The 14,871-nt window shown below is 41.0% G+C and overlaps 1 protein-coding gene across 4 annotated transcripts in view; it reads right to left on the reverse strand.

Moving 5' to 3' along the window:
* Positions 1 to 14,871, reverse strand: part of ZMAT4 (zinc finger matrin-type 4) — a 323,506-nt gene that overhangs the window by 248,151 nt on the left and 60,484 nt on the right. For all 4 annotated transcript variants that reach the window (XM_073218831.1, XM_017680843.3, XM_017680823.3 and 1 more), the window contains exon 2: positions 14,412 to 14,517. In XM_073218831.1, coding sequence (XP_073074932.1) covers positions 14,412 to 14,513 — 102 coding nt within the window. In that variant the 5' untranslated portion in view covers positions 14,514 to 14,517. The remainder of the gene's footprint in view (positions 1 to 14,411; positions 14,518 to 14,871) is intronic.

Consider the following 14,871-nt stretch of genomic DNA (forward strand, 5'->3'; position numbering starts at 1 on the left):
AGATAATGGATAGATAGGTAGAGAATCCCTCTCTCGCTTGCTTGCTCTAATAGATGGACAGAGAGAAACACAGTCAAACAAGAAGGGAAGCAGTTTATTTACTTTATTCCAAATTTATAGATTTGTCTCCTTCACCCTGGGACTTTCTCCCAAAAACTCTTTCTTTCTCCTAGAGAGTTTTTAATTTAGATACACAAAAGAAAGGCAGCTCTCCAAAAATTTAGAAGTATAAAAAAATGTGAACACCAATATACCTAGAAAATGGATAAGTCAGTCTTTAAATTGATCAAGCTAATGATCATCCTAGGAAGCGAAATCACCAGCTGGTCTGCTTCGGAGATCATTGCCACAAGAGCAACTCAAAAATACTGAGCTCAAAAAGAAGTAATTGAAGAGTGGACACCAATACACAGTAGGGTTTAAACCAATGTTTCTCCACGGTAAGTAGAAGAAACAATTTTCAAGTGTTCACAAGAGCAAAATTCTCAAGGATTTGATGGCTCCTGTCTGAAAAACAATAACTTCATGATCTAAAGTCTTATTCTATTAAAATAGCTTTTAATGTTATCACAGAAAGGGGAAAGATACATCTTTCTACCTGGGAAAACAACTGCATTAAAAACTATCACTTAAAAACTACGACATCTAAAAAAAATGTGTGGAATCTCAAGATAACATCCATGTAGCCAGTTTGAGAAACACCATTCTAAGTGCCTTGCATAAGGACAGTAGTTCAAAAGACAGGGTGTGAACACTCACCAGTGCTCTTGGAGCTGCAGTTCTGAACCTCTAGGGAGCCAACACCAGGTAGGCATCCCTGTCAGGGTGCTGCTCTATCACTTTTTTAAAAAATATCAGAGCATTAGAGAGGACATAGATAAGTACTTCCTCGTGAACACATACGTGGCACATTTCCACATACAGAAAAGCAAGATTTCTTGCAGTGTGACCTCAAGCAGCCTTAAATTTCAGAGGTGTGCTGACCATTATCAGGGCTTTGTTCTGTATGTTATGCAACCACATTTCCCCTTTTTAATGATTAAATATAATGCATAGCTAGTCTACAGAAAAGACACAGGCTGTTCATTTTATAAAATAATAAAACATTTCATTAAATGGATGAGAGTAAACCCACTTGCATTTTCTTTCTAACCAAATCCTCAATCCCTGTGACAAACTGCACATACCCATGCTTCTCTCCTGCCACGTCCACCCTTCTTATTTGTATGGCTGTCATTTCTGCTCCTGTCTTCACTCCCAACCCAAAATAAGTGCAAAATCTTTGTCTTTTTCATCTAGGGATCCCGTAGAGGAGGAAAATGGAATCTATTATGGTGCATTTACACAGTGTAAATGTTGAAAAAAAATGTGTTGGGAGAACAAATACAGGCAAACATCAGGGGTGTTGGTCACTATGCTCACAACTTGGAAGGAAATGCTTGGAAAGAGTGGCAAGTCACCCACCTCTAGAATCCTGCACTATGTGGATGACCTAAATATAAGAATACTAACCAGTGTGTCTTTTAATGTACACCATTGTCATAAAAACAAGCTGAAGAGGCTTGCAGCTTCCCAGATGAATATCCCCAGAGGGCAGGATAAGACCCTCTTGATTCTTAGAGTCATCCCTGAAAGGCTGAGCTGCTTAATGGCTGAAGCAAATTATGCTCAAGGTGTTCATGTCTCTCAAAGACTGAAGGCATAGCCCTGTACCTATGCCCCGGAGTGGTGCTTTATTTTTATTCAACACAGAAGGTGTATCTGAGCCACATTAATATTTTAGCTACAAGATTTCTTCTCTGAGCAAATGCATTTTATCTTTAAGTGCTAATGTAGTAAACATTACTCTGTATTCTCTTACTCAGAAAATATTCCATGACAAATTCTACATGCCACAGAGACCCAGTAACATCAGATTAACTTCAACACTGTGTTTCCTCCTCAACAGAATCAGATTATTGATTAGTCCATAAATACCACTCACCAGTGTCTTGTCTCAGGCATGCCAAGACATTTCAAAGATGTCTGAGTTCTCCAAGCACTAGAGCCAACAGGTTCCATGGCTTTTTGGGGTCCCCAGCTTATTCATCATAGACTTTCAATTATTTCTATCAAATGTGGCCATGCCTTCTCACTCCACACAGTCCCAAAGCAACTGACTTGATTAATTCCTTGCACAGTGACACAGTGAGATCAAAACAGCTTTTCAACTAAGCAAACTTCATTATCATATAGCTTATTACTATATGTATTTGGCTAGGTTGTATACAGGTCAAATGATGTCCCTGGATTCATCATAATAATACAGTTTGAAGAATAGACGCAAGACAACAACAGGGGCTAGACCTGTCACTTGCAAAATATAGACAAGCTGCTATGATGCTTTCCTTTCTTTTAAGAAAATAAAACTTTTTCTAGATCAAAGGAGATAATTATAAGAGCCCCTGAAACAATAAGATTTCAATAAAGAATGTCACAGCACTTGGCAAAGAAAACACAGTAATGAAAATGCACCTCAACAGTGAAATTGGAAAAAAAAAGGACAGCATATTTTGGTTTCTTTATTATGGGATAGTTAAGAGACAGCTTGGCAATAAATGTTAACATCTTTCTGATGGTTAGGAATGCAGTTGTATAGATCCAAAAACTCACCTTGACTTATTGACACAGCTGAGTTTTAAGTTACACTGCTCATCCCCAGAGGAAATGCACCACGTTGCAAAAAGTGCTTAAGGCTCACTCGATAAATGGAGGTGGCTACTGTGATATGGCCTCATCTGACATTGTCACCCAGGGGAGGCAACAGGGAAAGCAGATGGAATTGGCAGGCAAATCAGTAGAGGGACAAAAAAAGACAAAAATGTAAAAAAAAATAATAATAATAACCTTCAATAGCGTGTTTATTCTGGATATCAATTAAGCAAAAAAAATTGGTATTCGTTATGCCCCTCTAAGTTGAAATACAGTGGAAGGACAAAAATAGAAATTAAAAGCATGGCTATTGTGCTCAACATGATTACAATTTTGTTGAAGAGTAATGATTAAACCTTGGCAAAGAACAGAAAAGAACAAATTTATCATTAAGAGCCAAATTACACAACAATTATATGTGCACTCACATGTGATATGTTACATTTTCATGAAACTTTAATGTAGAAATTGGTTTAAAATTGAACAAATGGATAGATATCCCTGATTCACGATAGGATGACTTGATACTATGGAGATACCGATTCTCTTCAAATTAATTCTTAGATGTGATGGAATTCCAATCAAAATTTCAACTGGATCTGTGAATTTATTAAGCACTTATATGAACAACAAAATTATATGCTGAACAAATAGCTAAATCAACTCTGCAATAGAAGAGGAATGAGATCTGGCATGTTACTCTCAGATATTAAGACATAACACCAAGGGATCATATTAAATACAGCACAGACTGGCCCAGACAAAGACATAGAATCACAGAACAGAATAGAAAGATCTGGTTTGAGATCAAGTGCATTTGGAAAATTAACATATGGTAAAGGTGACACCACAAATTATGGGGGAAGAATGGCCAAAGGAAAACTGGTTCACAGTACAAGGAAAATCAAAGTGGGTTTCTGCCTTATACCATATAAAAGGTAGTTTCCAAACAGAGTTAAAGATGTAAATGTGAAAAATAGAGTGCCAATTAATAGAAGCTAGTATACTTAATGTTTTTGTGATCAATGGGAAGAACTTGTTAAAGGGTAAGGCAAAAGGTTTACTAAATTTATCACATAGAAGTTAACAAGCTGAATAAACAAAATTAACAAAGGGCATCAGGAACAGTTTTAATAAGACAATAACCAAATGGGAGAAAATATGTACAATGTCTGAATCCAAAAGGGAATATAGAAGGAAATCAAAAAGAAAAATGCAAGAATACCAATAGAAAAACTGATGAAGGATTTGAACAGAAATTACACGCACACGAAGGGGAGCAAAAAGGCTAATAAGCATTCCAAGAGTTGGATATACTTCATAATAATCAGAGAAATGCAATTTTAAATGAAATATCTAATATCAACCATTTGAAAAAAATTAGAGAGCTGAACAACTAACTGTTGGAAGAGATGTGGATATGGGAACCCTTATGCCGCAACGCTATACTGAACAAGCTTAGTCAAATTATGTAAAATATGGCTTGTGATGTACAAGTCCCACTTTTGTCTGTGTGTCCATCTGAGATAAATTCCCTCACAGGGAACATGTTCAGGGATATTTGTCACAGCATTGCTTGGGACAGTGGGTTGCTGGAAGTGACCCAAGCACCCATCCCTGCAGGATTAGGAAAATGACCAAATGATAGATGCTCACTATGGAATGTTATGCAGCAGTTAGAGCAAGAGATTACACATATGTGTAGGATAATGGATGATTCTTAAAAACATGCTGTTGAATGAAACAGCAGTATAAGAATGAGATTCATATCACAATGCCATTGGTATACATTAAAATACATGCCCATGCTGTGCAAAATAACTTCCTTCCAAAGAGTACAATATGGAAAGGAGGAAAAAGAGTAAATTTACAGTGGCGACACCTGACAGATCCTCCCTTGCATGAGGAGTTCAAGGTCAGTATCAACAGTGATAAGTCATGCTGCTAACACTACACTTGATACGGGGATGAGAATGTGCTTTGTGGTCTTCCCCACCAAGATCACATAACCCCAAACTAATCAAGGGGAGAATAGTAAACAAATTTCCATTGAGAGTTGTTCAATTAAATACCTGACCAGCAATCCTCAAATTCATTAAGGTTGTCAAAAACAAGAAAAGTCTGAGAAACTATCACAATCTAGGGCAGCCTCAGGAGACAAGATGGCTAAATGTCAGATGGAATCCCAGATGGGATCCTGAGACAGAAAAGGGACATTAGGGAAAAAGCTAAGGAAATCTAAAATATGTAGGGACTTCACACTTCATCATGTATATTATATAATATAATAATGTATCAATATTAATTCATTAGCTGTAACAAATGGGCCATAGAAATGCAAGATGATAACAATAGGGAAAGCTGGGTCAGCATACACAGAAACACTCCATATTATCGCTTATGTTTGCATCTTTTCTGTCAATCTAAAATTATTCTAAAATAAAAATAATTTTAAAACAGGCATGTCCACAGATCAATACATATTTTAAAAGGACATAAGCAAATAAAACACATGTCAACCCAAATCAAGAGATTACCTGTGGGGATTCAGAGGTAATGGGCCTGAGAAGTGGGGTAAATGGAAAGACAACCCCTGACCTTTTCACACTGCAGAAGGAACTACAGTCCTGAAGGGTTGACTGCCTCAGCTCAGACTGTACTCCCACCCAGGCCTCCTGACCTGGAGTACACCAGGAGAAGAAATGGGGAAATAAGCAGGTGAGCCGAAAGGGAGCAGGAACTTTTCCATGAAATGGAAAAAGATAAAGACATTGCTTGGAGGCTTCAGAGCAAGTGACAGCATCCGGAAGGGGTCCCCAGGTTAAACAGGGGGGCTGGCTTCAGAGCCACAGAGAACTAGGCAGTAGGATAAAAGACACTCTTTAGGCAAGACGTTGAGAAGCTAGTTTCCAGAAGTTAAGTCAATAGCTACAGAGAACTAATGAAAACATGAACGGGTAGGATTTCTTGGACCAGAAGGCAGGGAAATTTCCCAAGTCATGGCCAGGTTTGTGACTACAGGGCCAGACCAGGTCCTGTGGAGGCTTGGAGGGGGAATATTGGTGGAAGAGCCAGAAAAGAGTTCTGTTCTATTTTTCCTATTTTCCTAGTAAGGTCTACAAAGTTGCAAACTGCCTGCAGATTGTTCAAGGTGAAGGAAGGACTTTTTCTATATCTGAATCAGTAAAGAGTGGACGTAAGAGCCTTCCCAGCAGCTGGCATAGTGGTGGCTTGTCCAAGGACACCCGAAGGACTGGGCAAGGAGAAGAGGAGCAGCAGGCACGGGAGGGGTGACGTGAGCTGGCACAGGTACCTCCTGGCAACGTGCACTGACATCTTCATATGATCCTCCGAGAAAGGGGTGCTATTCAAAGTTAGAAAAGTTCTACTCAAAATTTAATTATCTTAGCAAAAGCCTAAAGAAACTAATTACATTCTCGAAGTGCAAAGAAGAAGGAAAGCATGCTGGCTTCAACACCCTCTTCAAGCATCAGAAGAAACGAAAGCAAAGACATGCCTTAGAGCAACACTCAAGCCTGCTTGCTTAAGTCATCAGCCCTTAAGAATCTTGTCGGCTGATCTTTTTTAAAAGATCAGCAAGCCCAGATGGCTTCATGACTAGGAGGTCAGGAATGCATACATCAGGAATACACATGCGAAGAAAAGCATCGCCGTCAATAACCAATCCGCACAGCGTGGGATCTGAAAACACGTGCCTTGCAAACCCAGTATTCACCGGGAGAAAGTCTTTTTTCCTTCCAGACTCTTATCAAGGCTACCAAGGCATTAGCATCAACTTAATAAATATATATCTACAATTCATGATACATTCATATAATGAAAATCTATGCCACAATTAAAACAAATAAAAAATGGAAGGGATAACACAAAGCTATTTGTGAAAAATTAAGTTGCATCTATGTACATAGAATATTTCAAAAAATTGGTCGCATCCTATTCATCTGAAGAGAACCTGGTGGCCGAGGAATGGATGGACGACTTTTCACTTTTCACACTCTTTCATCCTTTTTGGATTTTGAGTCATGTAAATTTAATGCCTCTTCAAAAAAACGAATAAAACGTTGAAATTTTAAAAGTATACATTTATATATTTATACCCCCACTATTTCCTTCAAAGACTTTAGAAGACATCACCATGTATCTACATCTAATGCAAAAGGATAGAATAAATAATTGAGAGAGATGAATTTACAAGGAAACAGGAGAGAGAAAATGATGCTATCCAGAGGTAAAGTGAGCACAATAAATGTGTATGCAGGATCCTGTCTAGTTGCTGGATGTGGCCATGAATTTGGTGCCTAAAGCAAAGCAGGAAACAAGATCAGAGTTAAGTTACCATAATGAGCTGGCCTCTCAGCAGAGGAACTTTTCTTGTAAAGGAAAGCAATGAGATTTCTCTCAAACATCCACCATTAAAAGACACTGAGATACCACGATGTCCCCCACTGCAGAGCGCAGGCGGACAGCCCCTCTGAAGTTGCTCTCAGACCAAATGAGCAAGAGCAGGCAGGCTGTCCACCTGCTAAGGGCTGCAGAGCTCGGAGCCTTAGAGTCCAGACACCTGGGTCTGAAAAGGCTAAGCAGAGAGGAATCCTACAAGTCACACATGCACTTCATACACAGGCTCCAAATCCCACCTGTGCTTGACCAATTAAGTTGGAGGAAAATCTCTGTGCTTGACCAATTAAGTTGGAGGAATTAGAGAGAAAGTCCTAATTTAATAAAATATCATTCCTTTGTCTTTTACACAAGCAACACACGCTTGCTTCAGCTGCCTACATGGCACTGAGATGGACAGGCATCAGCTTCATGAAGCCCCCAGACACTTGGTTTCCCGAGTTGTTTTATAAGTTTGCTTGCCAAGCCCACTCCCATTGTGATTCACAAACTTTCCTTCCTTTCTCTTTCTTCTCCACCCTCTGTCTCCATTCCTAAAATCCCCAAATCGAGGTCTTAATCACCCTTTCTCTGTAGCATCACACACATATAGTGTACAGAAGCAGTATGCTCACCAAACCAGTTCCATTTTTCTCCTGGACACCCAGCTGAGCCACATTTCCCAGCCTCCTCTTCATGAAGTCAAAAGAAAACATCTGATTGAATTCCAGTCATTGGCATGTGGGTGGAATGATGCTTCCACTTTAGGCCTGGCCCTTAAGATACCTGCATTGATTATCAGTCCCCAGAAGGCAGGTGAACTTTCACACTCAGAAAAATCGGGAGAAAAGATATAAGACTGTTTCTGCTTGCATCTTAAATAATTACGTAATACAAACCCCACCCACTTCCGTTAACCTACAATGAGCTATAATGTGAGCAATAAATACATTTCTGCTTTTAAGATGCTGAGATCATTACTTTAGTTAGAGCACCTTTTGTACGATGGAAAAGGGGTTCTCCTGTAACAAAAAAACAAAACCAAAATATTTGACATCAACTTAGCAAATGGATGGTAAGTGGGGAGGATGCAAATGTAGCAGGTCCAGGTTAGTGGCAAAATATTGAGAAAACTATTACCTACAATACCATGGAAGGCAAACCACTGCCTGTTGAGTGTACAGTTCTAGGAGGACTGGATAGCTCTGTGACATTTGCTCATATTTTACAAAAGAATTAAAGAACTATAAGAACCATAATGTTTAAGTTGCACATTAGCAGATAGAAACAAAACCAAATCAAGTGATTCCAGGAATGTGGAACTTAGAAATTAGAAAGGTAATTTGCTAATTGCTTCCAGTTGGAAAAAGTGAAAGATGTCACTGTTTTAATTGAAGTACAGCTGATACTCCATATTACATTGGTTTCAAGTATACAACATAGAGATTTGATAGTATTCTACATTAAATGTTCACCCCAACTAGTGTAATTTTGAGGACCCAGTGAGATTTCTCAGTTACACATTGTGACTCAGGCCTTTGGCAAAAATTGGAGTAAGGATGTGGTCTTCCATCTACATTTAGATATCCTCAAGATTTTTACCATTAAACTGAAAAATAGAGGCACAGAGGTGAGGAAGCCATGGATTAACGAACTGCCTTGAAATGGTGTCTAGGAAAGAATCATATGGTTATGGTACATAGAACTTTTTAAAAGAGTTAATCAGAATCCTTCTATATAATTGAAAGAATTGTATTACTAAAGCAATTATGATTAGAAAATTAGAAAAGCTTTGAATATTCTGCAAGCCTTAAATCAGACTCATGCAGCAAGTCAGCTAGGAAGGCTGGCAATCCCCAAGGAGGGTACAGGACAAATACCCACTTCAGAGGTGGTGAGGACAATGGACCAGAGGAACGACAACGGGTAGAGCCAGAGGTCACTGGGAAAAATGAATGAAAAAGTCCCCCCAGAGAAGAAGATCAGAACTTATTTGAGCAACTTCCCCTAATTCCTGGGAAGAGGTATTTCTCAGGGCCCACCCTGCCGGACGCCAACATGCTATGGGCCAATGATCACTCTCTGTCTTCTTTTCTTCCTTTTTCTGAATGAGAAATGTTTTCTTCATCAGCGCTCTACAGTGTGGGAGGAGAAAAGATAACATCTCTCTTTTGCTCATAGGCTGCTAAGCCAAGAGGAATCCCCTCCACATCAATGTCAGGCTCCTACCCCCATGGAAATGCTGCAATCGGATCTGCAGGCAGTGATTGGTAGGGTTGAGGGGTTTCCCACGGAAAGAGTGCATGTGCTCTACATTTTAAGGAGGGATAAAATGGATGGGAGGAGTCTGTGCCAGAGATAATCCTATGTTTGCTGAAACCATTATATTTTCCTCACACTTAAATTATATCTCCAACTTCCCCTACAGCTCAGTGGGACCATGTGATTGAGTTTTAGCCAGTGAAATGAAGCCAGCTCCTAAATTCCAGTGATGTCATATGCTGTCAGAAAATAAGAACTCATGGTGCAGAGCATACCCTGCCTACTCTGAACCAATGGGCACTAAGCACACATACCCTCTAACACTGTTCTTAGCCAACCTGTGTGATATCCTGCACTGAGTGTGTTCTATGGCCTAGTGTCATTTTACTTCACTGTGGTCTCTCTAGTAACCACTCATTTTGTGATCCCATGAACTACTTTGACCAATAACAACTGATAAAAGCTAAAATGACTAAGTCTGCTGAAATAAAACAACAGAAAGTATAAGAATAGTTACAGATTTTATAGACACTCAAGAGTCTTCAATGAAAGTCAAGAACAGGTTAAGACTATCAGGCAATCAGAAATAGTTTGAAGTCCTCTGACATCAGGAGGGTAACAAGAATTGTTTTAGCCTGGGCAAAGTACCAATAGTCGTATGAATAGCATCTGAGAGAAATGAATCACGTCATGACTGCAGAGGACTTGAAGGCTGCAACACGTCTCTAGGTAGAGTGCAAAGAGGGCATCCCCACAGGAACCTAGCTGTGGAGATGTCTTATTGCCCTCACACAGTCAGCATCTGCAACCCAAGGAGCACGCCCGCACAGGACCCAGGAGACAAGTGGATCCTGTGAACCCGGTGGTACTCAGTCTACCTCGTGCAGTGCTCACAGGACGCATGGGCTGCAGGAACACAACATGGCACTGAACCCACCTCTCATGCGTGGGGAAAGAGCTATCTAGGCCATAGGCTGACGCAAGCAATTAGACAAAAGAAGAGAAAAAGGCAAAGTTGAGAAGGAGTTGTGAGTGACTCAACAAGAGACAGCACTCAAGTCATAACCCTTTAATCAGTACAAGTTAGGAACCTTAATTTGCACCATATTACCTCTACCCACGAAGCTCTTCCATCCCATCCACCACTCAGCTTACAAAGACCAGAAGAGTGCTGTTTGGCTCCTCCCCCAACAGCCATGGGCAAAGCTGTTTGGAGGGCACTGCAGAAATACATGAAAAAGCTCAATGCATGACTCCTGCCTGCCCTCAGGAAGCTTACAACCTTGTTTTCAGATGCCAGGACACCTGAGCCACTGACCTCACAAAGAACAATTAGCTGCACACATGGCACAGCACCACAACATATTAGGGCTCAGAAGAAGGGGCAAGCAACGGGGGCTGGCACAGTCATGGCAGGCTTCACTGGGCCTGCCTAGGAAGAGTTCTGGCTTTGCCTCAAGATCTGCTCATTCATCTTTTAGCTTGACTCAGAAAAATAATCTCTCAGTCCTTTTGGTTTCATTTCTCGTGGTCTTCGACATATAAATGCTCTTCTTCCTACATGTCAGAAAACCATTCCTTCATTCACACAAACCACTCTTTCTCTTTGCAGGAAATTACTTTTCAGCCCCTTGAAACTACAGTAAACTGCTGCAATGGCCTCCCTGGGACGCTCTGCCTGACCTCTGTCACACCCAGGCACTCTCACTGGAAAGCTTTGTCCTCGCCTCTGTGTCTGTGTCTACTCGTTCTATTGATTCAGACACTATTCATCCAGCGAGCAGAGACAACATCTAATTATATTTTCCACCAAAACATTAACATGCTATTAATGCTTAGCAAGTAAGAAAAATAATAATGTCCTTATGTTCCCCATTTTTTTTATTTCACCTCAGGACTGCATACTTTAAAGTCTCAAAAAGAGATTCTAGAAGGATAGCATGGAAGGAGGTGGTTCATTAGACACATACTAGGCTTCTTTGTCCTCCCATACAAAGGTTCGGTCTTTTAAATGGGGTGTGAGGCTATTAGGCATTAACCCAGCTGTTGTGTTTTTCTCCCCTCCTCAGAGGACGAGCATGTTGGCTTCATGGCGGAGTCGTACCCCAAACTGCTCTTCTCCCACCAGTACACCCGGGCCATCCATGGACTGTCATTCAGAAATTCTCAATTATACCGTCACGCACCTGAGTGCTTGAGGCTCACAGGAGTCCAAACTCCTCTTTCCTTTACCTCCTCACCCCACCACCTGTGCCTGCTGCTGCTGGCCTCCCGGCCCTAACACAAACCCTGCAGTCCAGCCAGGTCAGCCTTCTCAGCCCAGAGGAAAACCTTCTCCTGGAGGAAACCAAGGCTTCTCATTGCAGCAAGGCCCAAAGCTTGACCCATCCATCAAGGCCTAGATAAGTCATGACATTCCCAATAAATCTTTCCTAACCAAAACAGCTCTTGATGATGACTCACTCCCTTGAATTTGGAATATGCAAAGATCTACAAAGTTAACAGCTCAGTACAGAAAGCCAAATGGGCAGGAGAATTAACACTGTTTATATCAAATTAGATCAGCACCTCCTTAGAAGCAGGCAGCAGAACTCTCCAGATCATGTTCTCAATATCACGCACATATTTATACCATGCTTTTCCTCCCAATGAAGTTTGTGAGCTTCTGGGGAGCAGAGAGTGTTTTGCATATAGCTTCAGAATTCCCTGCAATAACTAACACTAATAGTGCTGGGCACACAGAAAGTACATGGTGGATTCCCACTGATTTGTCCCATAGGGAAGCTGGGGATATTACGTGGTTGAATTGAAGACTAAAAACTTACAAAAGCAGTAAGTCAGTGACAGAGCATTGAGAATAAGTGGGACAACATTTTCAATGAATTGAGTGAGATTTCTGACTCATGGAGACACACTCTATATGCAATTTCAGTAGAGAGGGGGTACATGTAGGAAGTGGGCAGATGAACAGAATCGGAATATCAATTCTCACTTGATGGAAGGCATCCTCTTAGAGATAAAGACATCTGGGGAGTCTCCTGACAGAAGCTGGAAGACCAGAGGCCACACAAGAGGCCCCCAATCCTGCCTGTGCACTGTTCGTGCCCCCAGCAGCTTTGGGGCAAGAATACCCATGCTATTTCTCACTGAAAGAGGTGTTCCACCTCTGCCAGGAGGCAGGGAGAGTACCATCATTCAGAGATTCAGGGTCCCATCCATGTCTAATAGGAATATATTCAATGTTGTTTTAATGACGTGTAACACTGCAAATTGCGGGTCTATTGCAATTGCTCTCTTTTCCCTATCTCACCTATGTGACATGTAACCAATACTAACACAGCCTCTGAACAATTAAATGTGTCACAGCTAGGGTTCAGCATAGGAACAGGAAAACTGGAGTTCAAATAACTAAACCCTACATCAAGTAACTCTCACTTTTTTTTTTTTTTAAAAAATGTTCCTCAAATTTCTGACATTACCTTTCTAGCTCCAGTAGCAACAAAGCCATGTAGGACTGTATCACCAGGTTATTTCTGTAAACAAACAGCTCCGTGAACATCTACAAGGTACAGGCACTCTTCCAGGAATGATGGAAGAGCAAATGCATAAAACTCTTTCTTTCCTCAAGTACCTAGCAAGATGATTAAAAATGAACACAAAAAAGTGTAATAAGTAGAGATCATAAAGGACTAATAGGAATTTCAGAGAAGGAACAAATTCCCTGATTTTCCTTAACTGGGAAAATCATACTAATAAAACTATGTGGGTTTATAAAACAATATCCACAGAAATTAGAAAGTTCTTCATTTCAAAAGATAGGCATCTTCCATTTTAGATAATTCCTCTGAGTTCATATTTACTGCCAACCCTCGGTGGCCTATTGACAAAAGAATATGTTAACTTCTTTCACAGATTCTGGTTTCTAAAAGTTTTCTCTGTAGAGCAAGTTTTATTTGCCTTCATCAAAATATTGCTACAACAGTTAATAGTAAAAGCAATATAATCTTGCATGTTTGGCACACTTTACAGCTTCCAAAGCATTTCCACAAATACTATTTCAATAGGTCTCATTTGGTCCCCACAAGGCCCTGAGAAGTACCCAGGGTCACAGTATTGTGTTTCTGGGTGTGTACGTTGTGCATGTTATTATTACTTTCATTGTGCACAGAGGAATCTGAGGCTCAGAGGAGTTTGGTGAGTGACAGTGACAACTGGCATTTGTCAGACTTGTCAGACAAAAAGAAAATTGCTGGCTAAGCCCTCCAATCGGAAATTACTTGTAAGTTATTACACTTGAAAACTCATGTTACTGCTGGTATATGTTCTTGCAAAAAAAAGCAAACATGCTTTGGGCAGCACTCGGCATCTGGGGGCCCCAGCTCCCTCACCCCCACCTCCACCCCTGTGCATGGCACCTGTTCCCTCCTCAGTCACTGACCAACCCCTCTTCCCATTTTCTGCTCCCTCACAGGGGGCCAAGAAAGAGCCATCTTTGCTCTTCCATCCTAAGAGCCAAAGCCGCTGAATTATGTCTTTCAAGAGGGTCTGGGCTTTAAAACTTTGCTATAACTTGACGGAGGAAGTCCTTATGCTAGTAACACACATAGGGCAGAGGCCATCAGGAGGACAGAGTTGGTGCTGAATCACTGATGCAATCATGTTTCCTGACAGCAATTAACAAAAGGCCTCCGAGATTGTCTGCAGGGTCATAGAAGGGAAGAGCAGCTGGCACTAATGCATCCTACCCTGTGCACCCAAAAGGAACTTCACGGATGAGCAGTGACAGATCTGACAAGTAGAGGCAGTCCACTGAGTCTCCAGGGCCTGAAGTGCAAAGCAAAATCCAGAGTCTAGGAAGCAGCCAGGGCCTGAGATGTCCCCCAGGCCCTGCTCCCAGCCTTGCCCAGGCACACGTATCCTGGCCTAATCTCAGACTAAAGGCTCAAGCCCTGTGGTTCTTAAAATCTGCCCCAGTCCAAACGAAGGTATACACAAGTCCTACACCATGATCCACGCTACTCTCCCATTTGAGAACCCTGAGCGGGAAGAGCTGCCCTTACCTCGTAATGAGCCACTCGCTGAGATTCGGATATCAATTGTGCGCTGCACACCTTGCAGTAACTGTCTGTAAACAAATCCTGATCGATATCGGAGGACTTCATCAGGCTAAAGGAGAATCAACAGAAAAGAAAAGAGAAAAGTCAGTCCACTGCTTTGACCTTTATGCAGAGCATTAGCTGACTGGGAAATCCAGACGCACAGAAACCGATCCAATCTGGTGATGGGGGTAAGGGGCAGATCTCCTGAAACCTTTAGTGTTACTGTGTCAGTTCACCATAGGAAGTGTATATAGTTTGATAGGTTTCCCATAAATGCCCAATAGGGTTGCTATGACCTAAAGGAAGCCAGCTTCAGTTTTCTTTTTTTGACAGATCAGACTTACATCTAATGTATTGTCAAGGATTTATGTGAAAAGATATTTTCATATATAATTTGTATTAATAAAATATTGTGAACATT

This window comes from Manis javanica, chromosome 12, assembly GCF_040802235.1.
Source record: "Manis javanica isolate MJ-LG chromosome 12, MJ_LKY, whole genome shotgun sequence".
Lineage (NCBI taxonomy): Eukaryota > Metazoa > Chordata > Mammalia > Pholidota > Manidae > Manis > Manis javanica.